The 25,742-nt window shown below is 42.4% G+C and overlaps 1 protein-coding gene across 5 annotated transcripts in view; it reads right to left on the bottom strand.

Annotated features, from left to right (window-relative positions):
- Positions 1 to 1,664: 1,664 nt before the first annotated feature.
- LOC115114831 (aspartyl/asparaginyl beta-hydroxylase-like) overlaps positions 1,665 to 25,742 on the bottom strand; it is a 35,431-nt gene continuing 11,353 nt past the window's right edge. The window contains exons 1-11 of one of the 5 annotated variants that reach the window (XM_065013357.1): positions 22,947 to 23,114; positions 21,635 to 21,790; positions 20,808 to 20,852; positions 17,881 to 17,949; positions 9,600 to 9,677; positions 8,428 to 8,499; positions 7,236 to 8,282; positions 6,548 to 6,661; positions 6,379 to 6,417; positions 6,154 to 6,198; positions 1,665 to 5,316 (exon numbers count right to left, since the gene is read on the bottom strand). In XM_065013357.1, coding sequence (XP_064869429.1) covers positions 5,261 to 5,316; positions 6,154 to 6,198; positions 6,379 to 6,417; positions 6,548 to 6,661; positions 7,236 to 8,282; positions 8,428 to 8,499; positions 9,600 to 9,677; positions 17,881 to 17,949; positions 20,808 to 20,852; positions 21,635 to 21,790; positions 22,947 to 23,013 — 1,788 coding nt within the window. In that variant the 5' untranslated portion in view covers positions 23,014 to 23,114 and the 3' untranslated portion in view covers positions 1,665 to 5,260. Of the gene's footprint in view, positions 5,317 to 6,153; positions 6,199 to 6,378; positions 6,418 to 6,547; positions 6,662 to 7,235; positions 8,283 to 8,427; positions 8,500 to 9,599; positions 9,678 to 17,880; positions 17,950 to 20,807; positions 20,853 to 21,634; positions 21,791 to 22,946; positions 23,115 to 25,742 lie in introns of those variants that run through there. The other 4 variants (XM_065013358.1, XM_065013359.1, XM_065013360.1 and 1 more) reach the window with 4 other exon arrangements.

Genomic DNA, 25,742 nt, shown 5'->3' with positions numbered 1-25,742 from the left:
CGAAAATATAGGCTCGCTCGCCTGTAGTCTTAAACCCCGGAAATAAGTTACATCTGGTCTGTTCAGCCATCCCTATGGGGAAAGAATAGGGTTCCGGGAATAAACACCGAAAATAAAGTCAGAAGTTAACACGGGATTTTTTAAATATACGTTTTGTTCTGAGATAAGAGGTCAGTTAACATGAACGTTATGAATTAAGAAGCCTTTATGGGATTTGTTTTTAGTACTACATAAATTCTTCAAAATTCACAAAAAGTGAAGTTAGCTGATGAAGATTAGCAGATAGAACACAACATATAAAATCTGCTAAACCTAATTTTCTGCGTTAATCCATGGGCTATGTCCAACGAACGATGGCGGAGTTAGTACCTACTAAAAAGACACCATTACTATTTTTCTCTCTTTGGAAAGGGCTTCGACAGTGACGGTGGAAGTGGTTGTGCCGAATGGAATCATGGGAGTTTGAGCCTTGAACAACAGAAAAATATTGTAGCAAGCCAACTATAAATATCATACTATAGGTTTTTGAGCGTCTATTTAAAAATGTTATTTGAAGACAACCAGAGCAACATGTAGCAGGGAGTTCCAATATGATCAGTTATATAAATATATCAGTTATATAAATAGCTGAAAATGACTGTCCATAATTTACTTTCTTAGTTATCTCAGGGATTCTACTTGAAAACCTCAGAGAAGCAATATCTGGTTTTTGCTCGCGACTAAACAGTCAATAAACATGAAAACTACACTAAAACTGTGTAGGACATCACTAAATAAGTCATAATAACAACCCAAATGTTAAGTGGCGAAGTTGCCCTTCAAAGGCCATTTTATCTCTTTGGAACTCTTTCTTAGTGATCTTAGTGATGTCACCAGGCAGACCAAAACTCCATCCCACCAAAACAGGCTGAATTTCAGGCAGGCTATTCAAACAGCTCTTACATTAAAAGGGCATTATCATTTTCACAATTTCACTGTATTATTCCAACTCCATAGTGTAGAAATTCACTGAGTATATAAAACATTAAACACCTACTCTTTCCATGACAGACTGACCAGGTGAAAGCTATGATCCCTTATTGATGTCACTTACTTCACTTCAATCAGTGAGATGAAGGGAAGGAGACAGGCTAAAAAATATTTTTTAAGCCTTGAGACATGGATTGTGTATGTATGTATGCCATTCAGTGGGTGAAGGGGCAAGACAAAATATTGAAAATGCCTTTGAACGGGGTATGGTAGTAGGTGCCAGGTGCACCGGTTTGTGTCAAGAACTGCATCACTGCTGGGTTTTTCCACACTCAACAGTTTCCCGTGTGTAATCAAGAATGGTCACCACCCAAAGGACATCTAGCCAATTTGACAACTGTGGGAAGCATTGGAGTCAACATGGGCCTGCATCCCTGTGGGACTCTTTTGACACCTTGTAGAGCATGCCCTGACAAATTCAGGCTGTTCTGAGGGCAAAAGGAGGGCATGAAACTCAATATTAGGAAGGTGTTCCTAATGTGTGGTATATTTAAAACACAAGCAAATCACATTGACAACACCGGGCCTTTAAAGGGTACCTTAGTGAAGTGTTATCACGCATGGGATGGCGGACTAACTATGCCCATGTCAAGGTATTCCAATAAACAGTTACACAATGATAAACGACACCATGGTGTTGTCCCAAACCTTTATTGCAGCCCTCGAACAGAACATTTACAGCACGTGTCAAACTCATTCCACGGAGGGCTGAGTGTCTGCGGGTTTTCGCTCCTCCCTGGGTGTCTAGGTCCTCATTGAAAGAAAAAAAAGACTAAAACCCGCAGACACTAGGTCCTGCATGGAATGAGTTCGACACCCCTGATTTATAGAAACTGTGACAGCCGTCCAACTCTGCATACAGAATGCATTTTCACAAACATTTAAAAACCTGTTAGCCTATACAGCTGTTTACCTCTATGTATAACATGTTTTTGTGTGTAAACCCCTGTTCATATGTGAACTGCAATAAAAAATAAACACTGAGATTGTAGTGATGTTTTCGGTTACTGCTGGTTGTGGAATGTCTTTCCCTTGGAGTACAGTCCATTCTGAGCAGAAGAGCCTCAACTGGTCACATATGGCTTTGAAAAAAGTGAAGCACTTTTTATTTATTTAAATTTTCATAATTAAAAAGATCTGATCCTAAAAAAGTGTATTTTTATTTAAAAATCTAGAACAGATCTATCTTGTAAAGTTTTGTATAATGTAAAATTAACACCACGTTAAAAATTCACATTGACTTCAAAAGTGTTAGGTAATAGAAAAAGACCCACTAGTGTTATAGAAAAAAGACAAAATAAGTCCTAAGAACTAGATTGCAACCACTTGTTTTCGTGTACATCGAAACAAACCGTTATTTGGTTTCCTCAGAGAAGATTTGCATTGCAGCATTCCCTACAGTCCATCACCTTATCACCATTATATCATCCGGCAGGCCCCTTATTACCACAATGTACAGAAAACTTCTACAATGGAAAAATGTCAAACAAAAACGCACTCATCTGAATTCACAGAAACATTACATCGTTGGAGGAACACAAACTAAGCACACGACTGAGTTTCCTTGAAAAGAAAAAATCATTTTTCTTAACCTTAAGTTCAAAGCATGAGCTAGCATCATCCTTGTAGTAAAAACAAACCATGACAACATCATTAACGACAACATCAATATTAAATACTAGCACAAGTCAAGTTAGATGTCGCTAGGACAGAGTGAGCAGGTTACACTGTCAAGTTCCCTTCTAGATGTACAACAGTGTTTCTCTTTGAACAGTTGGTTTGGGGGGGGGGGGGGGGATCACGCACTGAAACACATGCAGAGGGACAAAAAGAGGTGGTCCGGGTGTCTGCTAAATCAGCAACAATTAGACATTCAAAAACCTTTGTTCCAAATGAAGCACTTACCCTGGGCTTGAGCCAGTTAATATACAAGTGAAAGTGGAACTGTACATTTAGAGAGAAAGGGAACAAAAGTTTATGAACATTACTGACGCAGACTTTAAATATATATATATATTTTACAGTTTACGTGTACTGAATGATGAATTTCGAATAATCATGTTCCTGTTGGACCGCGTGTGTGCGTGTGGAGAGCAGATCTATTGGAGGACCTGGGACACTGCACAGCAGCCTGTTTTATCAGGAGACTGGGTTGGGTCAGACCATTAACCCATAACAGCTACGCCCACACTGAGCTGCACCTAAGAGTTACTACCAGACCCTGAGACATGCCCTTCCTTCGTCTCCAGGTAAAAATCTGTTTTTCCCAGAACAAATGGCATATGCCAACATTTCTCCCATTTGGAGAGTTTACATCCAACCCAAATACAGTTTATTTTTAATTTTTAAAGACTACAAAATAAATAAAATAGTAAAAAAATGGACACAAGCCTGGCTTGGGGATAACTCATTGTGTTCCGTTAGATGTTCACCGTTCTGGCTGGAGGTATGAGTAAGTCAAAAACACTTTCAGTATTAAAGAAGTAACAGTGAGAGCGAGGTACTAGGAGTTGGAACAAACAAAACTGAAATTGAAACGAGTCTCAAACGCATCTTAATGAGAACTACGGCTCATAGGATTGTTTTATAGACATACAGTCTATAAAATACACACACGCAAACATACACTATATATACAAAAGTATGTGGACACCCCTTCAAATTAGTGGATTCGGCTATTTCAGCCACTGCCGTTGCTGGCAGGTTAATAAAAATTTAGCACAAAGCCATGCAATCTCCATAAACAAACATTGGAAGTAGAATGGCCTTACTGAGCAGCTCAATGACTTTAAACGTGGCACCGTCATAGGATGCCACCTTTCCAACAAGTCAGTCAAATTTCTGCCCTGCTAGAGCTTCCCCAGTCAACTGTACGTGCTGTCAGCACAATAACTGTTCGTCCGGAGCTTCATGAAATGGGTTTCCATGGTCGAGCAGCCACACACAAGCCTAAGATCACCATATGCGATGACAAGCTTTGGCTGGAGTGGTGTAAAGCGGACCGCCATTGGACTCTGGAGCAGTGGAAACGCGTTCTCTGGAGTGATGAATCATGCTTCACCATCTGGCAGTCCAAAGGATGAATCTGGGTTTAGTGGATGCCTGGAGAACGCTACCTGCCCCAATGCATAGTGCTAACTGTGAAGTTTGGTGGAGGAGGAAAAATGGTCTGGGGCTGTTTTTATTGGTTCGGGCTAGGCTCCTTAGTTCCAGTGAAGGGAAATCATAATGGTACAGCATACAATGAAATTCTAGCAGATTCTGTGCTTTAACTTTGTGACAGCAGTTTGGGGAAGGCCCTTTCCTGTTTCAGTATGACAATGCCCCCATGCACAAAGCAAGGTCCATATAGAAATGGTTTGTCGAGATCAGTGTGGAACAACTTGACTGGCCTGTACAGAGCCCTGACCTCAACCCCATCGAACACCTTTGGGATGAATTGGAACACCGACTGCGAGGCAGGCCTAATCGCCCAACATCAGTGCTCAACCTCACAAATGTTCTTGTGGCTGAATGGAAGAATGTCCCCGCAGCCATGTTCCAATATCTAGTAGAAAAGCCTTGAAGTGTGAAGTGGCGGCTGTTATAGCAGCAAAGGGGAGACCAACTCCATATTAATGCCCATGATTTTGCAATGATATGTTCGACGAGCAGGTGTTCACATACTTTTGGTCATGTAGTGTACATCTATAAACATTCTCAGTCATACACATATGGAAGCTCACACACTCACCCTACATCACCAGACTCGTCTGTTCACCTGTCAGCATAACTTTGCCCTAGATATACAACATCTTGACATGTAGACTCAATACATACTGGTAATACAAAACTGCAGCTTTGCATCTTCACATTTAACAAAAAACTGAACTCGGCTCAGACGTGAAGTTCTTTGACTAGCAACATGTACCTCTGCTTGCTATACACAGGAAATGGAAAACAACCTACATTCCATTAGCGAAAAGCTACCCTCCCATTATCTACCTACATCTGTAAGAGAAATTCATTGATACTTGTCATTATAAAAGAAAAAAAATATATATAGGGTAAATTTAAAAAATCTAACAAGTTCTGGAAGTGAGAAAAACAAGTTTCTGGGTATGCGAGTGAGAAATAGGACAAATAGGAGAGAGTGTTGAAGGCCGTGATGGCGCTTTTCATTCTCTGGAGGTGGGAAAGCGCGGCTGCATGCGCTCAGTGGGATGCGATGTGGGCTGGTCCTCAATCAGTTTTACCGCGCTGAGACCGCAGGCTCTGCGTTTCTATGGAAAGAAGATACTGACCTCACTAAGTGACAGTGATGTAATAAAAAAGCAGTTACCATTCAATTTCATTCATAATACAATTACATCATGTAGACAAAACATTTTGACAATATAACACTTTACACGATTGATACATCATATAATGAAGAATTCACCACACAATCTAACAGACAAAAACAGGATTGAGGCCTTCTATTTCAGTTGTAGTCACATCACAAGTCATTTAACAAAAATCCTCAAACAATATCAAGATATGGAAAATGCATGGAATGACTAGTTGACTAGTTAGTCGACTCCTGTGAGAGCCATTTCATAAGCTGTGTTTCATAAACCAGCCTCAAGGGGGAGCTATAGCATACTCTACAAATAGCTTCACTGGCCTTCATTACTCACCACAAGGGAGAGTTAAGTCTACCTACCTTGATAGGATTAATCCACAGACTACATGTGGCCTACACATATTAGAGCACACGCTACCTACTAATCACGTGTTTCGTCACTGGCATGGGCTTCAAAGTCAGGAATATCTTATTGTACGACATACAAAGAAAGACCGCCTATTTGTGTCTGCTGTGGATACATGCCCACAGGTCAGCTTCACTGAGAAAGCTGGGCATCTTAGATGGCATGAAACCATACAGCTAGTTATTAGCCAAAGTGCAAACTGTCTATTAAACAATGATTATGGACTAATTACAGTAGGCCTGCATTCAGCTGTGAAATGTCGATTCTATGAAATGATGATTCTGAACTTGTTGAATGTCTGATTCTAAACTTCCTGCTGTGCAGTCATACAATAGAGTAAAAAGGAATGAGAAGATGCAATTGCGTTCTGACAAGTTTTTAAATTAAAGTGTACCTGTTGGCTCATCTTCCATCTGTTCTTCTGCCTGGGAAAGCTCTTCTGTTGAAACGAAACAAGCCAAAGTTAGAATAAAAAATCAAATAAAAATGCTTCAACACACATGCTTTTTACTGGACATGCTTTCAGAGAACAGGGTCAATGACCACCATGAAAGCTTACGCAGGAGAACTGTTCATAGTAATAACATTGGACTGGAGTTAAAATAATCTTATCACCAACCTATCAACGCCTCCAGCTCATCTACTTCAGCTTCTTCCTCTGCAACAGAAAACCAGCAGTTGCAGTTAGTTAAAACGGAGAGAGTGGAGGCACTGAAGAATGACATCTGAATATTCTTGCCCTCAACTGAGTGGAGGTATACGTACATAAAATCACACTCGACACGTACCTGCATACTCTTCCCGAAGAGCTTCCTCCTGTTGAGATTCTTCTGACTCAGCTTCTGATTCTGCTTCTTCTGTTTGTTCTGAATCTTCTGCTGCTGTTTCTTCTACCAGCTCTTCTGTGGAGCAAAGGAACAAGTTGTATTAGAACACTGTTTTTCAAAAGACAATGAATGACAGTCTCACATTGAGAATTGACGAATTCATCCACAAAATGAGCAGAGAGACTTAAGTTTCAAGTTTTATTAGTCGTATGTACGGGATACGCATGGTATACATCATCCAACGATATGCTTACTTGCAGGTTCCTTCTCCACAATGCAAAAACAATAAGAAATAATACAAAATGAGGTGACATGAGCAACACAAAAAGCAGATAGGAGAGACAGAAAAGTGAGTGCCCTATCCACTACCCCAAGATTAGATGGGAAAGGGGCCACTGCCCGACCTCTACAAACATGTAGCTACTCTTATCAGAAAAGACAATGTGTGCATACACTTCTGCAATGCAGCACCTGCTGTTCAACTGTGCTCGTTTTAAACTGTGTGAAGACAAACACCTCATCAGCAAAAACCGAGGCCTTGAGAGGATTTTCTTTCAATAATTTCTGGACCCAGATTAAGCCTACCCCTGGATTAAGCCTACCCCTGGACTAAAAACCTTTTGTTCTGTTCTGGATCATTTTTCCTTACCCTCCTCTGTTGCTGGCTCCTCCTCTGCCTCTTCCGCCTCCTCCACGGCCTCTTCCTCAACTGGTGCAGCCTCTTCTTCTGCGGGGGCAGCCTCTTCCTCAACTGATGCAGCAACTTCCTCCTCAGCGGCCTCCTCCTCAACAGCTTCTTCTGTGGGAGAATCCACTTCCGGGGCAGCCTCTTCAGCAACCTCCTCCTCAACTGGTGCGGCTTCCTCCTCAATGGCGGCGACTTCCTCCTCGACTTGGGCGGCTTCCTCCTCAATGGCGGCGACTTCCTCCTCGACTTGGGCGGCTTCCTCTACCTTTTCAATGGGGGCAGCCTCTTCCTCCTCGACTTGGGCGGCTTCCTCTACCTTTTCAATGGGGGCGTCCTCCTCGACTGGGGCGACCTCCTCCTCCTCGACTGGGGCGGCCTCCTCCTCGACTGGGGTGGCTTCTTCCTCCTCCTCGACTGGGGCGACCTCCTCCTCGACTAGGGCGACCTCCTCCTCCTTGACTGGGGCGACCTCCTCCTCCTCGACTGGGGCGACCTCCTCCTCCTCGACTGGGGCGACCTCCTCCTCCTCGACTGGGGCGACCTCCTCCTCCTCGACTGGGGCGACCTCCTCCTCCTCGACTGGGGCGGCCTCCTCCTCGACTGGGGCGGCTTCTTCCTCCTCCTCGACTGGGGCGACCTCCTCCTCCTCGACTAGGGCAACCTCCTCCTCCATGACAGGGGCGATCTCCTCCTCCTCCTCGACTGAGGCGACCTCCTCCCCCTCCGGAACCGCAGGATCTTCCTCAATGATTTCAGGCTCATCCACCTCAGGCTCTTCTTCCTCCTCCAGAACCTCAGGCTCTTCCTCAATGATTTCAGGCTCATCCACCTCAGGCTCTTCTTCCTCCTCCAGAACCTCAGGCTCTTCCTCAATGATTTCAGGCTCATCCACCTCAGGCTCTTCTTCCTCCTCCAGAACCTCAGGCTCTTCATCAATGATTTCAGGCTCATCCACCTCCGGCTCTTCTTCCTCCTCAACTACCTCAGGTTCTTCCACAACCTCAGGCTCTGTAAGGAAGTGAAAGCATTATGCAACTTAGCTGATAACTGAAAATGACACTACGTGATATATGTCTGATACATGTCTATGATATTGGCTGACTTTTTCCTTTAAAAAAAAGACAATTTCAATGTCTTCTTCAAGCTTACAGACCTGGTAGGGGAGCAGCAACTTCCTCTGCTTCTGTGGCCTCGATCACTTCTTCAACAACGGGTTCTGGTGCGGCTAAAGCAAAGGGACGCGGGGGTAGAGGGGAACAGTTAAGACCATCCTGATCGCAGTTGATCCTTTTACTTGAACTACGGCCTTATCTGGCATACTTCATCATTTTCTTCTCGCACAAAACATTCCAAATGTCTTACGGCACATTTAAGAAAGTGCACTAACTTTATGAGGTGACTTTCCATGGTGTGTCAATAATGAAAAAAAGTGTATGCTCCTTCAAATATAGATTTCTAACCCGTAGCCCTTCAGAATAGAAACGGCTGACTTAAACCATGGTAGGTACAGTGGGGCAAAAAAGTATTTAGTCAGCCACCAATTGTGCAAGTTCTCCCACTTAAAAAGATGAGAGGCCTGTAATTTTCATCATAGGTACACTTCAACTATGACAGACAAAATTAGGGAAAAAAATCCAGAAAATCACATTGTAGGATTTTTAAGGAATTTATTTGCAAATTATGGTGGAAAATAAGTATTTAAAAATCCTACAATGTGATTTTCTGTTTTTTTTCCCTCCTCATTTTGTCTGCAAGCCAACCACAGAATGTGACAAATGAACTGAAGCAAATCGTACAATCTGTCCAGGTTGACGTCAAGATTTTTTATTCGGTAACGTCACACACTGCGGCATCTAATAATCGTAAAAGACGGAATCCGACGTACATTGCGGGAAGGCCTTAACAGCTCGTGACGTTGTAGATAGATGCTGTTGTCTAGTCAAGCCCACAGTTCAAATCCAATGAGAATAGTGATGAATAACTTGCATGTTTAAGCAATTAGGATACTGCATAAACATCTGACAAAGGGATGTTGAATGGAATTGTAATGAGGAAATTAAGTAGTAGGCTATGTTTGAGTATAAAAAAAAAAAAAAAACACTGGTCACATTGTTTATGTACAGATGAGAACAGTGTAGAAGATGCCTTTGTTGTATCCAGTACGGTGCTACTGGAGCCTTCTCCTGTGTGTGTGTGTGTGTGTGTGTGTGTGTGCGCATGTTTCATTACACACATTTCCTCTCATGACCTTTACCATCTACCACAGTTAAGGTGTGTGTGTGTGTGTGTGTGTGTACACGTGTAGACCAGCAGGAGTTCTACTACCTTCTTCCACAGGTGCTGCAGGAGCCTCCTCTGGTGCTGCATCTCTGGTAATGACGACGGTAGCCTTCTCTTTCAGCCCTGAGGGTTTTACAAGTGACGCAGGGGGATGAGGACGACATGGCAACAGCTCTTGTTCAGGAGAAGTGCCTTTACAGAGGCTACAACTCTGTATAATGTATACTGTATTTGGCATAGTAACATTCATGTAAACTCAGCAAAAAAAAGAAATGTCCCTTTTTCAGGACCCTGTCTTTCAAAGATAATATGTAAAAATCCAAATAACTTCACAGATCAGCCTAGTTAAATAAAGGTAAAAAAATATATATAATTTTTTTTAATGAACATGCACCTGTGGAACGGTTTTAAGACACTAACAGCTTACAGACGGTAGGCAATTAAGGTCACAGTTATGAAAACTTAGGACACTAAAGAGGCTTTTCTACTGACTCTGAAAAACACCAAAAGAAAGATGCCCAGGGTCCCTGCTCATTTGTGTGAACGTACCTTAGGCATGCTGCAAGGTGGCATGAGGACTGCAGATGTGGCCAGGGCAATAAGTTGAAATGTTTGTACTGTGAGACACCTAAGACAGCGCTACAGGGAGACAGGACGGACAGCTGATCGTCCTCTCAGTGGCAGACCACGTGTAACAACACCTGCACAGGATCGGTACATCCGAACATCACACCTGTGGGACAGGTACAGGATGGCAACAACAACTGCCTGAGTTACACCAGGAACGCACAATCCCTCCATCAGTGCTCAGACTGTCCTCAATAGGCTGAGAGAGGCTGGAGTGAGGGCTTGTAGGACTGTTGTAAGGCAGGTCCTCACCAGACATCACCGGCAATAACGTTGCCTATAGGAACAAGCCCACCGTCGCTGGACCAGACAAGACTGGCAAAAAGTGCTCTTCACTGACGAGTCACGGTTTTGTCTCACCAGGGGTGAAGGTCGGATTCACGTTTATAGTCGAAGGAATGAGCGTTACACCGAGGCCTGTACTCTGGAGCGGGGTCGATTTGGAGGTGGAGGGTACGTCATGGTCTGGGGCGGTATGTCACAGCATCATCGGACTGAGCTTGTCATTGCGGACAATCTCAACGCTGTGCGTTTACAGGGAAGACATCCTCCTCCCTCATGTCGTACACTTCCTGCAGGCTCATCTTGACATGACCCTCCAGCATGACAATGCTACCAGCCATACTGCTCGTTCTGTGTGTGATTTCCTGCAAGACAAGAATGTCAGTGTTCTGCCATGGCCAGCGAAGAGCCCGGATCTCAACCCCATTGAGCACGTCTGGGACCTGTTGGATCGGAGGGTGAGGGCTAGGGCCATTCCCCCAAGAAATGTCAGTTAACTTGCAGGTGCCTTGGTGGAAGAGTGGAGTAACATCTCAGAGCAAGAACTGGCAAATCTGGTGCAGTCCATGAGGAGGAGATGCACTGCCGTACTTAATGCAGCTGATGACTTATTTTTTATTTTGACCCCCCCTTTGTTCAGGGACACATTATTCCATTTATGTTAGTCACATGTCGGTGGAACTTGTTCAGTTTATGTCTCAGTTGTTATGTTCATACAAATATTTACACATGTTAAGTTTGCTGAAAATAAATGCAGTTGACAGTGAGAGGACGTTTCTTTTTTTTGCTGAGTTTATATGGCTAGAAACAATACAGTAATGTACATTGGGATTTAGGTCTAGGAGGTCATATGCATAAAAGTTTAGAAATTAACATAAATAAAAACAATAATATAACATTGAAAGACTGATTTGGGTTTACATTTGCACTTAAACACTGAATTGGTATTGTGTTCTGATATGCTGTGAAAAGGTGAGGTCTGCAGTGCTAAGAGATAGCAAGACAGGGGAGCAAAGAAAAAAGGAGAGAGTATTCCAATAGAAACGACTGGGAGGGAATGCCCATTTAGGCACAATGTCTAACCCAAACCTTGTGGATGTATGCATACAATTGGCCATTTGTGTAACACCAAAACATCTTATTAAAAAGTATTAAAAAACAGGAAACCTGCCAGAATCCAGCAACTTTATTAACAAAGAACAAGCACATAGCTGACCCTTTCAAATCCACTTCTCCACCAAATGCAAAATAAATCATTGTCTAATTCTACAAATATCTTGTCTAGCGACTTTAAATAAAGCTATATTTTCTGATGTAAATTAACACAAAACTAAACCACATCGGAAACTACGCTTACAGCACCTTGCCATCCTCTTGGCGACCTTTCCTTGTCCAGTTCATACTTCTATAGAGGACAGCATTATGATTTTTACCACAAGCAGGAAGTGGCTAAAACACTATGCACTATACATTGCGGAAATGGCTGTCCTGCACAGTATGGGGTTTCCTACTCCCATTCGCAGGGGTCTGTCACTGGAGACCTCTCACAGGTGGTGTTTCTCCTGAATCTTTTAACATCTGTGTCAGCAGAGGGAGTGAAAGATCACCGACATCAGTGCAGGTGTGAAGAGTTTAGCATCATTTCCGGACCCCCTTATCAGACATCTTGAGCTTTTTAGCAGCCGCTTTGGGGGACTCTTTATTTTTGGAGTCTTTGGGGACCTCCACCCTCTTACCCTTCACCTCTTTCACTGACTTCTTGTCTGGCTTTGTCGCATTCTTCTTAGCTTTCTTGCCCTGTTCCTGTTTCTTATTTTCTCCCTCTTTCTTATGTTCTCCCTCCTTCTCTTTGTCTCTCCTAATCTTGCCCAAGGCCTTCTTAAACTCCCCCTTCTCTGGCTTGTCCTCCATCCTAGCTGCCGTTGCCACCTTAGCCTTCTTTGCCACCTCGTCCCTCGTCACCCCTAGGACCTTCTCCTTCTCCCTGGCCAGGATGTTCCTCACCTCGGCCAGCGCCATCTTGGCAATCTTTTTGGCCTCCAATCGCTCATGGATGATGGCAAGCTGCTGGTTCAGGGCCTCCCTTAGCTTCCAGCCCACGTCTTTGGTAAGAGGGTTTTCTGGGACACGAGAATACCATTTAGCGGCTTTGACAGTTTTTTCACTTGCCAGGCTGCTAGGGCCACAACGCAAGCATATTGCTGACCACACTTCAAGCGTTTAGTAGGTTGCAAAGCACCCTGGGTAATTGGATTTGCTGACTGGGTATGTTAGGATAACAACAACTGGCATTTTGCTGCACTTTGGAAAGGTTTCGCTTTCCAGACAACATCTGTGGTCAAACACGTTTTACTACACAGATGGGATTCAGTTGGTCCAACAGTTATATGATGTTGTCCAATATTACACTCAGCACACCACGCAGACATGATGGATTTCAATTATTTCATACCAAATACCTTATAACTACAAAAGGGGTAGTCAAATACAGCATGCGGCTAGAAACCAATTCATGATTGTATGTCAAGAAGCAATGACATTTTTTTCTACTAGTACACTTAAATTCAAAAGATCCCAATATGGTTATTAGAACTATGGTAAGCAAGATCTTCATAGCTCAAACTCTACTCCACACTGGAACCCACACTGTTCCTCATGCAATACCTTTTTTGTCTTTTCTCTTGGAAACATGTCCTGGATTTTCATCTGAGGTTTAGGAAAACAAATAGTTAAAATATGGATATAGTCTCAGTAAGACTGGTGTATCTGCTTGGTGCTCAACCGCCAATAGGAACAGCCGAATCGCAGAGCTTGCCTATAGTAGGGGAGAGCAACCGTTACAACAGAACAAAACCGGGCTCAACCAATAACAGATGGAGGGAAGTCTTGTACCTCTCTCAGCTTTCATTGACACCCGTGGCAAGCTCACTCATGGATGGGGCTAAGATTTTCTCTCACAATCTAATAGTAAAGCCTTTGACATTCGGGAGTATTGGTAGTAATAATGCAGGCAGAATCTACTTGGGCTTTCCCTCGTCTGCCATTGCCAAATAGTGGCTGCGGGTGAAGTCACGAAATCAGGGGCAAATTCAGTACGAATTAACGAAAACTAAAAACCAGCCAGACCTCAAACAGATTCTAAGTTACAGCCCCCAAAAAAAAACTAAATGTGCATGTTGATAACATGGAAAAGCAGACAAAACGCTTCAACACATTTTGAGAGCATGGACTAGACTACAAAGCAATCTGGACATTCATCCACAACAAAGTACCTTTGGTCTCAGTAGCCACCTCTTTTTTCTTGACCTTTGTTTTTGGAGATTCTGGTTCGATTAAGCTGGCTAAGAAAAAAAAAAAAAAAAACTATGACCACCAACATAAATCAACACTAACCTAGCAATGTTCTATTTCAAAACTTTAGCAGAATATACAGGCTTCTTTAACTAGCAGACCTGCTTTCCATGAATGGAATGCCATGCATTCACACATCTGAAAATTGACATGTGGCGTAGTCGGCTACTCAGAGCTGCTTGAAGTTTTGCTCTCAGCAGAGAGAATAAAAAAGGGGAGCAGGTGAAGTACCTCTGTGTCTCGCTCTTTTCCGATCGGGTCGAGGTTCATCTGATATTTTTCAAAAGGAACATGGCATTAGAATCTAACAATGACCATTACTTACTGTGACCATTACTAATGAACACCAGGCAAAACTAATATCCAAAAATGACCAGAACAAAATTTGACAACTCAAAACATGCCCATGCCAAACCCCAAAGGAGGACGGACAGATGCTACCATTCATGGCTCGACGCTGACCAAGTTTACAAGCAGCATGTGCGCCTAAGTTGAAAAATGTAGGAGCACACCAGGAAATTTGGGAGCACAATCCAAAATATTTTGAGGTAATAAAGCTAGAATCCTTCATTTTTCTAGGCGCACTGGTGCTCCTAAATACAATTCCAGGTCTTACAGCAAAATATTTAGGTGCAAAATACAAGTAAAATGGTCACACTGTGGACCCCTGCCACACATTCACGATTGCATTGTGTTTACCCGTACCTCCTATTCTGATGGTTTTATTACATTACTTGTAAGAGAATGACTTGGAAATGATGACCATGTGAGTGTGACATTACTGTATAACTCATTTTACACTTTATCAATACATTTGGAATCATATTTGTCAATGGTGCCAAAGACCAATCATCATCAAAGCCCAAACAATAGATAGGTAGTTGCAATGGAAATATGTAAGATTAGTAAAGTTCATATTCAGTTTAGAGTGATTAACAAAATGTTTAGCAAATGTATATATTTTTCCCTTTCTGTAACACACATGATATCCAGTGTTCTGTTTTTAACACACTGGTTGGTCACATGTTATGGATTAAACTCATATCTGTTGATAGTGATTGGAGGTACAAGGACCGAGGACACTGATTATTATTGTATTCTGTGAAACAATGATTCTGTAGCAGCTGACAGTCACTGCCTTTAGTTGTTGGCTTCCTACAAGCGTCTTGGTGTTGTCTCCCCGTTGCAACTTGTGTTAAACCAAATGGATTTATGATCGACTTTATCTGCGACTGCTCTTCTTTTGTTCACCTGGAGATATATTTTTTACAGTTGTCCACAATCAAAAGGGGCGTCAAAAGCACCATTTGTACAATGGCCACCCAGGAGTCACTGGTTGTACTCCACTTGCCTCTTCGCCAGCCCCGACGACTTAAAAAGCAACATCAAGTCCTTCAGGGCTTGTTTGACAGGGTAATGCTAATAACCCAAAAGGCCACGCAACATGACCACACCTCACCAATTGGGTCACTTGTCTAGTTCTATTTTAAAATGGGCAGTTAAGTATTACATGACCCGCTTGAGCTGCGGCGACATAATCTACTACAGCCACTATGACTTATTTTCACACGAGAGCATGAATCTCACCAGTTCAACCTGTTCCTAGCTATACGGTCAATGCTTGGTCATTGTACTTGAGTACTAAGTCAAGCCTCTAAATGAGTGAAAGCCAATACGAAATCCGAATGGAATCCACCCAAAAGCTTGCTCAGCAGGTTTATTGTATCTTTGACAGTGCCATTCCTTATACCTTTTGTGCCAGACATGTGTTTGCGAGTACTTACAAGAAACCTGTCTTCGTTTGCTTTCAATGTTGTCATAGACAACACATTTTTGACCATACATACCATTACAAATGACTGGAATTTCTTGAGTTCCATCTATAGACCGCAATGTTTAGAGTTTGAAATCTAAACTAGCTGGGTAAGTCTCTTTAGGGCGAGTGGGAGTCAGCATTGACCCATTTCAGAGATCTGGGGTTCAGGTTATGATCTGCGTCTCAAAGCAGGTAAAAGGTCCACGGAGTGTGGAATTCGGTAAAAGTCCTTGAACTCATAGTCGGGCTCAAAAAGCATGGAATCCTCCACATCAGGGAGCACGTTTTTCCAAAACCACCTCGGGCTAAGTATGCAACATCATATTTCCTAACCCTGTCCCAGGACGTCTAGAAAATTGGTTGAAGGAACAGTCGAAAGCTAGTTTCTCAAAGGGTTGGCTTTAACAAAAGTGGACAGCTAACAAGAAATGATTAACACCTGTGCAGTGCTCCAGCAAGCCGGTCTCTAAATATCTTATGTGCAAAGTTTCAACCCCCCAAAAATCTATACTTTACCATGCAAGGAAAAAAAGAACATTCACAAAAAAAACACATAAACCTTAGCGAATACATCATCTGAAAAACACATTTTTAATTGTGTTTAACGAAATGGATGATGAAGACAGGGATTGGGGACAAATAGCAGACCTGAATACGTTCAAAAACCAACAAACACAGAACATGAATGGTAATCCTAATATGGACAACAGAAAAAGAAACATGATAATGAGGGAATGCTTCACTGATAAAGAAAAAATATAATTTTCCACAACTTTCAATAAAGTAAAAACTTAGACGAAAGGTCAAACTAAAGTAAAAAAGTATAAATATAATTCCTGCTAAGTGGATAAAAATGTGCTAACGTTAGGGCCCTAGGGCATGCAGTACTGTGGTTGGAAAAAAGAGAACCGATCTGTTACCCAACTGCAGCTGTTCATTGCATAAAATCAGGTGTTTGCAGTCTGTTAAGTGGAAATGCACATCATACAAAAGCTGTCTGGCATTTAAAACTGCTGCAAAAATCCTGAAGGCATTGTCTTCATCCCACCGTCGAACATCTTCAAAAAAGACTTGAGGGGTCAACATCTACACGACTTAATCCCTTCAAATGATTCTTCCAGGGAATGGTGCTTTTTACGGAGTGTTTTTCAACAAACGCACCTCAAGCAATGGGAAACAAGTCTAAAGGAGCAACAAGTCCACTTGGGACTTCATGCCACGGGGGATATGGCTACTGGTTTTGGTAAGCAAGGCCTACTGGTTGTGGAGGCCTAAGATCACACAACTCTTTCCCTGAACCCCGTCAGTCTGAGAAGTGCCAGCACTTTCCTCCTCCGCCGCTCCATCCTCATCCTCAAACGGGTTTATGAGGCCATAGAGGAAGGTGAAGAAGCCTTGAAACCAATCGGAGCCCTCCTCCACTAACATATCCGGGACCTCCTCGAGGGAGTCCGACCTTTCCTGACTGCCATCTTTGGTCAGGCCTACGCAAACAGAGGGGAAAACAAGGAAAGCGAGATAGGGAGGGAGGGAGAAAAAGAAAGAAGAGAAAAAGGTGGTAGAGCAGGGGGAAAAAGGGAGGAAAGGAAAGGGTGGAAAGTTTTAAGCGAGGTCAGGCAGCGAGGGAAACTATGCAGGTCTAAGATTGCATGAAGCAGGGTTGGAGACTAAAGAGAGGAGAGAATAGCATAGCCTAGAGGGGGGTGGGCGGGCATGCAGGGGACTCTATAGAATCTATCACTAGCAGCAGGGACCACAGCTGTGCCAGACAGGCAGTGGCCTGGGTGACAAAGCAGAGCAGTAGTCTTTATGGCAGACAGCAGCAGAGTAGACCGAGTACCAGAACATGGAACCAACTCATTGGACCAAACACTCCTGAAGTAGGTTCTTTCCTTTTGATTAGAATGAAATGAGCAACTTTAAGATCATATAACAAGTGACTTAGAGATGAGAGAACACAGGAGTCTTTGTTATGACTGAGTCATTTTTAAGGAATGCATCAATAGGTGTTATGTCAGTGGAAGTGAAACGCAACAGTCAGTATGGAATCAAACTCGAAACCCCTTTTCACAACAGGCACATGCAGACTTTGTTGATTCATTGTCCAGTTTGGTAGAATTGACTAAAATAGTATCTTGTGGCAGAGATGGCTTAAACCAGTCAGTCATGCAAAAGAAAACCCAAATCAGTTATGTAATCACACAAACACACGTCAATAAATAACAATCCAGTTCAAATCGATGAACTTGCCTAGCAGTACTTTAGCATCCTCCACATCGAAGTCACCATCTCCATCAGCATCATAGGACGAAAGTTGACCTAGTAAAGTAATTGGAGTTAGTCTTTATCCCCGGGTCAGTGGGGGTTGGGTATGTATGGTGAAATGGGGGTGGGTTACTATACCCTACCCAATGAAAATAGCATAGGATGGGGGATATTATCATTTAAATTACAATAACAAAAACAGTATGTTAATTGCTATCGTTCTTGGATGAGGATGAGGATAATCATCACTGTTCATTTCTGCATTTCCAGAAGTATTGCTATTTATTTCTACGATAAGCAATATTATCATGAGTAATTTTTTTAATTATCATATTAGCGTTTCTGGTAAATCTGGTTACATAATAAAGTAATAAAACATCAAATTTCGGTTAACCCAGAAGTAAAATCTTGTGTAATTTGGTCAGCTGTGTGATAAACTTCTGGGTCTATGTGTGTTAGAAGTCTCCACCCTCGCAAAAGGAAACTGCTGCCCCCCCCCCCCCTGCATCTTGTGCCAATATCAGTTATGTTTAAGTCATGGTTCCAATAGTTCATATATTTTTTTCCCGAAGATGTTGTCAGTTGGATATGCTCTCTACAAGGTTTTGTTCATCTTACCCACCATATGAATATAATTTCCTGACTCAAAAAGGGTTCCCTCAAGATTGCTCTGATGCCCAAAATATTACAAATCGAAATTGTGATATTAAACTTTTAAGTTGCATGTATTTGAAAATATCTACATTGGCCAGTCCCAAAATTGCTTTTTAATTGTGTTATGGAAATATACTTACTTCCTATTACCAAGTAATTTACAGTTTCCAAGGATTGTTCCATAGGGTTGTGTTTTTGGGAGTGATATTTATTCTTGTAGAATCTGTTTCATCTTCTTCTTCCATACAACTATGAAGTTGTTAATGTTCTTTGAAAATAGACACGTGAAAAGATTCTGGGGGTGAGCATGCGCATCTTCAGTAATTGCCCATTGTTCCTCTTTAGTGCATTTAACAATATGTCTCAAGTAAAAGCCTTGGGTGGCGTGTTGATACAATTAAAACCACCCTCAGACTTGGGGAGACGTAAAACTTTCATTTTTATTTGCCCATATAAAGTCTTATGGCAGAGTATACTTTTTGAAAGAATGCCTTCAGTGCACTTCCAGGCACTTCTGTACGTGCTCAAGCAATTTTTTTAAACAAATATTAACAAAGAGCAAACAATTGACGTAATGAAACAATAAATGCACACAAATTAGCGGGAGACAGAGGGCATTGTGGAGAGAGATGTTTCTACTAGTGAGCCTTCTCCACACATACACCCCCTTCCCTTCTTGTGTCAACATTCTAAATTAGGGATGTAATTTATCAAAATACTAAGCTGTAGTGTAGACCACAACTCAATTATTTTCAATAGGCCGACAACAGAAAATGCATGTGAAACTTTAACGTTCACTGCCTGCCAGACAAGGCTTGCGCAGCAATAATGTGTCATTTTTAACATTTCGGATCCATTTGGGTCCAATACAGACCCGACCCAATTTGGATCCGATTCATCTGACATATTTTGAGTAGGATCTAGTCCACCTCGGATCCGAATCGGATACTAACTTTGAAAAGAAATAACAGGATCCTGTGAGCTGGGAATTTCACAGATCCAAGTCCGTTCGGATCTCAATTTCGGGATCCGAGAATAGCATGAGCCTACGCGCAGAATCTGCCCATGAGAGATTAGCCTTATAGTAACATGTTAGCATTTCAATATTTAAATGTTTTAATGATGAGCTACACATTTTTCGTTCTGAAACAAACCAATCTTTTTTTTGTTCCGTTCCTAACGGAAAAATAAAAAAGTCCTGAACCAATTCGAACAAAAATGTACATTAGCCTGACATTCAATTATTTCACCAATCAATGTGGATACAGGCGCTTGCTATGGAGCGTGCACGGTATAGGCCTAGTCATTTTGGCCTGGGTGCTATTGGCTGCGTAGCAATAGTTGTTTACAATGCGCAATAGACAATCAAGTGTAGGGCGCTAGATGGGACTGACATTTTGCGGGGAGAGAGCGAGAGTGGGTGGAGGAGGAGGATTGGCTTGAGGCACTGGGCATCTTATGACATGCATTATCGGAATTAGACCCACAGAATTACACCTACAGAGGAACTTTGAATGCCTTTCAACTTCAGAGAGTTGGACCAGAGCTAGCTAGTTAACGAGCTTGTTAGTGCAGAATTAAAAACGTGTCTCAACTTGTAGTAGTTAATATATCCAATGTGAAACGTGATACTATATTATCCATAACTAGCACTGAAAAAGTGAATCCATTCTTCTCTAATTAAAAATCTTCTCAATTTCTGAACTACGCTTGTAATGTCAGCAGGTTACAGTAGCCTAAGCTTCGGAGGGGGAGAGGCAAGTTGCACACACACACACAAGAGCATGCAAAGATTTTCAGCTGGCAGGCAGACCCTGGAATAAGTTTGAGTGACAGAGTGAGGGCTTTGGCACATGCGAGTTGTTGCGTTTGTGGGACCCCAAAAAAATGCCCGAACGTAAAAGAACGTTATTAACTGTTCCCTGATCCGGTTCCAACCCCTATCACAACATAGCCACACTGTCTTATTTAAATAAACATGACTAGCTCAGCATAAAAAAGCAAGGAAGCAATGATTCAAAATATTATTTTGCCAGCTTTGCATCATTAAAAAAATAGTGTGACTACTAAAAAAGGTTAAATCTCTTTTATGACAAATGCAACTTAAAAATGTTTTATTTTCTTGCAATAAGAATTTAGTCAAAAGCAAGTGATTAGACGATATGTATGGGAAATAAATGGATTATTTCAATTGGGACTGGAGGGCGGGTGAGTCTCATGGTTATTTGGGGACATGATCATGGGCGCAAATATCATACCTTGCAGTGTCTCAGAGAGCTTAATGTGCAAGTCCTTTGCATTGGCTGCATGCAAGATTAAGACCAGACAAAAACATTCACATTGGAGAAATACAAATATTTGCAAGATTAATAAATGATTAACTATCAATTTGAGATCCAAACATGAGTTAGTAAACAGACATATTCAGATCCACACACTGAGCAAGTGCACACATGCACTATAGATAAAACTACGTCATGGTTGAGAAGTTGAAAGTTCAATGTTAAAATGCATCAAAGCACTCATTATCACTTTGGGTTAGTCCTCAATGGCATTCATGACTGTAGCAAAGGCTGAAAGTTCTACCAACTGACTGTGACAGACTGCTGTAGCTAGCAGGAAATGTAGCCCTGCTACAGTACTGTAGCATTTGTGTTTCCTGTTAAAAGGTTCAATGAAGCCGTTTTTATCTCAATATCAAATGGGTTCTGGGTTACAATTAAGTACCTTACTTTGATTTCTTTCAATTGAAATGGCCAAAAAGAAACAAAAACAGCTTCTTAGCAAAAAAGCAATTTCTCAAGCAAGACTTTTGCTAGGACTGTCTGGGAGTGGCCTGAGTGAGGGACCTTATTGGGGGAGCCTATTTGTAGGGATATGTAACCTGAAAACTAGCCATTATTGGCAGAGAGGAGGGCAAACTATTTATTGGTCTATTAACTTATACTGCCTGGTGATATCCCAAAACATGTCAGGCTGTCTTTTCAAACAGCTCTTACACTGATACACTGATATATATATATATATATAACACACAGGAAAATCACATTTTTCACTGCACTGCTCCTTTAAAGGTGTCACTTACCGATGACGCCTTGGTAGTCGACCAGGTCGAAGTAGACGACGGCCACAGAGGTCCAGACGCCCAGGAGGGCAAGAACCATGAACCAGGTGAAGAAGGAGCTTCCTCCTGATACCTCAGGCTTCTTGCCATTCTTACTGGCCAGCTGTGCTTTGGCTTCTGTGATGGTGGGTGGGAGGGAGATGAGTCAGAGAGTCAGACCTGAAACTAATACTATACAGGATAAAGACATGTGTATACATGAGCCACACACAAATGCAATGTGTTCCATTTGAGGTGTAAGGTGGTCAAAATACAGGCCTAGGCCTAAATGTTCCAGAAATCAGAAAGCTTTTGTGGTTAAAAGAAGCTGACGGCAAAGACATATCTTGCGATAATACTCATGACTTATGCATTTTTTTGTTTTGTTTTGCAGTCAGAAATATAAAATGGGAAGTTAAATGGGTAAGAATGGAGAAATCTCATAAGCCACTGACCACATTTTTTATACTTACAAAAAAAAAGTAGATAAAATGTTGCCTATATATAGCATGAAAACCTAAGAATGCCACATTGCAAACCTCAAGAGGCCTGAACATAGGCCTAGAGCTTTCAAGTAACTGAACTCAGAATTCAGTATGGTCCCCAGAGAGGCAAAAATACAAAAGCAGTGGAGTAATCATTCAGGTTTCTGTTGACACTGAACACAGAGCACTGTATGGGTAAAAACAACAGTATATTCAAAGAGACCGCAGTGGAATAATGAACAGGTGCAGAGTCTGCTAACCCAAAGCTAGGTCAAACCATTTCACACATACAGATCAAATTAACTGATATTCGTCACATGCTTCGTAATCAACAAGTGTAGGGTAACAGTGAAACGCTTATTGGACACCATATATAGACACACAGCACCTGCTTATGTCATTGACAGTTCTTTATATTTTTTTATATGAATAGTCCTGAAAAAAATCTCCAAATGCCATCAGTCATAATCAATGCACCCATTGGTCATTCGACTTCACTTTCATGCAAACCTCATCTGCACACTACAGTTTGAGATTTTATTTCCAAAAGTTCAATAAAGTCGTTCCACATCTGCACCGAAACCAATCCAAAAACGAGGCACAATCCTATGACCTTATCGACAGAGCTGTGTCGTGCTCCACATCATCCCTCAGTTGAGTATAACAAACGCCCAGATGTGCACCCCTCATAATAACAACGGTTTGTCCACCATCACTGAAAAAGGAACATTTCACGGGTCGAACCAATGTCTATAAAATTAACCCTCATTCCGAAGAAGGTTGTTAACTGACGACATCGCTCCATCTACCTTCTGTGTGTTCGACAACCACCGCGGGTTCCAACACCGGGGTGGGCTTGACTATCGGCACTTCCATCCGTGCAGACCCTCCCTGACCAGTCCGAATGGGAAAAGCTTCAGTGAGTCTTATCTCCCTTATCCTTCCCCCAAACCCCTTTGCAACAGCTACCCTCCTCTATTTGTTCAAGGCAAACTCAGCAGGAACCTGATATGGGACCTGAACCCGGCTAATAGGGCTATTTTTAGAGCTGTCTGCTCGTCCACCAGAAGACATTCAGGCATTGATATGGAGAGGCGGTGTTAACGCCATGCCAATGTGACATTATCAGGCATCCCTCAGGACAGAACCCCAGGGATTCAAAGGGTCGTAAAAAAATGGCTGTCATTTTTACCTCCCACCCCAGTAACAATAAAACAGCAACAGGCAGAGAAGGGGAGAGCTTCACTAAGTGAACTGGCTGACACTCATTCACACACTACCGTGTGGTGGAGCGGGCTGAGGGGGAGGGATTTAAAGGCTACAGGCCACAGCCCATGCAAATCCTGGCAGACATTCAGGGACTTTGCTTGGCTGCCAGGGGGATACTCATTAGACCTACATGGGCGGTTTAAGCAGGCTCTCCGAGAGAGTAGAGGCATTTCGAAACTTCTCTGCACACTCAGGATTGAGGGACGTCATTCACAAACGTACATGACATAGGTAGAGTACAAAGCAAATCTGCTGCAAAGAAGTGTGTGCATTTTGGGGGAGGAGCTGGGTTATTGCCAATGTGTTAAATGTTGCTCATCCAAGCCTCCAGAGGGGCGCAGCGGTCTAAGACACAGCATCGCAGTTCGATCCCAGGCTGTTGTCACATCCGGCCGTGACCGGGAGACCCGTGGGGCGGTGCACATTTGGCCCAACGTCGTCCGGATTAGGGGAAGGTTTTAACGGCCGGGATTTCCTTGTCTCATCATGCTCTAGTGACTCCTTGTGGCGGGCCGAGCCCCTGCAAGCTGACTTTTGGTCGTCAGTCAGGAGGTGTTTCCCCTGACACATTGGTGTGAGCAGTGTGTCAAGAAGCAGTGCGGTTTGGCAGGGTTGTGTTTCGGAGGACGCATGGCTCTCGACCTTAGCCTCTCCCGAGTCCGTAGGGGAGTTGCAGCGATGAGACAAGATTGTAACTACCAATTGGATATCACAAGAGAGAAAAAGGGGGTAAAGTAAAAATGTTGCTCATCCAGAATACTCTCACATGACCACAAATCACAGCAAAACGCACAATGGGCCTCACATTGCCAAGCACACATGGAAATCACCAGGGCCAGGAGATACTAGTATCGCAATACTTGTTAGTATCGTTGCAAGGAAACAAAGCACAAAACGGATTTGACTTCTTTAGGAAAACATCCCTAACATTGGAAATAAACATTATGTTGTCATCAATTCTCACAGTTCTTTATTTTCCAAGCTATAACATACAGTATTTTATTGTTTTGAAAGGACCAAAGAGAGCTCTGCTTCTGTGTTATCATTTTTGCCATGGAAAAAAATAGTTGCAATACTGGTACCGTCCCGGTCCTAGAAATCACATTAAAATATAAAACACAGGAAAACACAAACTACTATGTCATGCGCTGTCACAACCCTGGTCGTAAAGTTGTTGGTCATGTTAAAAGGAAAGGTTGCACGAGAGAGAGATTCCACAAATCTAACAGCATAGATTGATTATATTCTTATGCTTAAGCTTATTTTTTGTTTATTAAACACTTATTTTGCAATCCAAATTCCATTTATCAAAACTCCAACAATACATTGCTTCTTTGACATCAACAAAGGAACAGCCGGCTGGTCGCGTCGGTGATGTTGGCCAATCGGGAGGTACTAAAGTGTCCATAGAGTTATGTTCCTATTTGATCAAAATAAAAAAATAGCTGGCTATCTAAGAGCACCGGGCCATGCAAAACAAGCTAGCCCACTCGGATCTAGCAGGTGTTTGGGGATGGAATAAGCTTGCTAGAGAGCAAGCTACAACAACTCCAACACTGCACGTTTTACAGAAATTAATGTTCAAATACCAAATCAGATTAATTTCACTGTTTATTCCAAGATATTTATTTCTGCTGAACTGCCTGATCTTTATTGGCCGATATAACTTGCAGGAGATCATGGTAGCCAATGTTTGTGTTAGCAATTATCTGGATTTACTGTTACTACGGCTAGTAAAACGTTAGTAATGTTAGCATGTGGCTAACTATAGCACTGTCAGCTAACAACAGAGTTTTAGCCAGTTTGGTTATAGATGTTCAATGTCTACTATGATGGTAAAGGTTCATCTTGATTTTGTGTAACAATATGAGAAATGCTAATGTGATGAACTGCTAATAAGTGAGGTGTTTTAAGGCTGCTAGTGGTTAGCGAGTAGGGGTAAGCCAGCAGGGGTGTAAAATATGGCCTTTTCAAACTTATGGGCTATTCAGATTTAAAAAAATGTTCTCTCTAAATAAGATTTGTTGTACAATTAAAGGTCAAATACACTGTACTTTAAACAGTCAGCAATAATCTTAGTTATTATTATAAATTTTTGGGGTCTATTTTACCCTCCTTTCTCTCCCCAATTTCGAAATCGTCTTATCGCTGCAACTCCCCAACGGGCTCGGGAGTCGAAGGTTGAGTCGTGCGCCCTCTGAAACCCGCCAGACTGCGCTACTTAACAGCCACTTAACCCGGGAACCAGCCACACCAATGTGTCGGAGGAAACACTGTTCAACTGACGACCGAGGTCAGCCTGCAAGCGCCCACAAGGAGTCGCTAGAGCGCGATGA

The sequence above is a fragment of the Oncorhynchus nerka genome, linkage group LG9b (genome assembly GCF_034236695.1).
Source record: "Oncorhynchus nerka isolate Pitt River linkage group LG9b, Oner_Uvic_2.0, whole genome shotgun sequence".
NCBI lineage: Eukaryota > Metazoa > Chordata > Actinopteri > Salmoniformes > Salmonidae > Oncorhynchus > Oncorhynchus nerka.
This window is presented reverse-complemented; position numbering and strand designations above follow the sequence as displayed.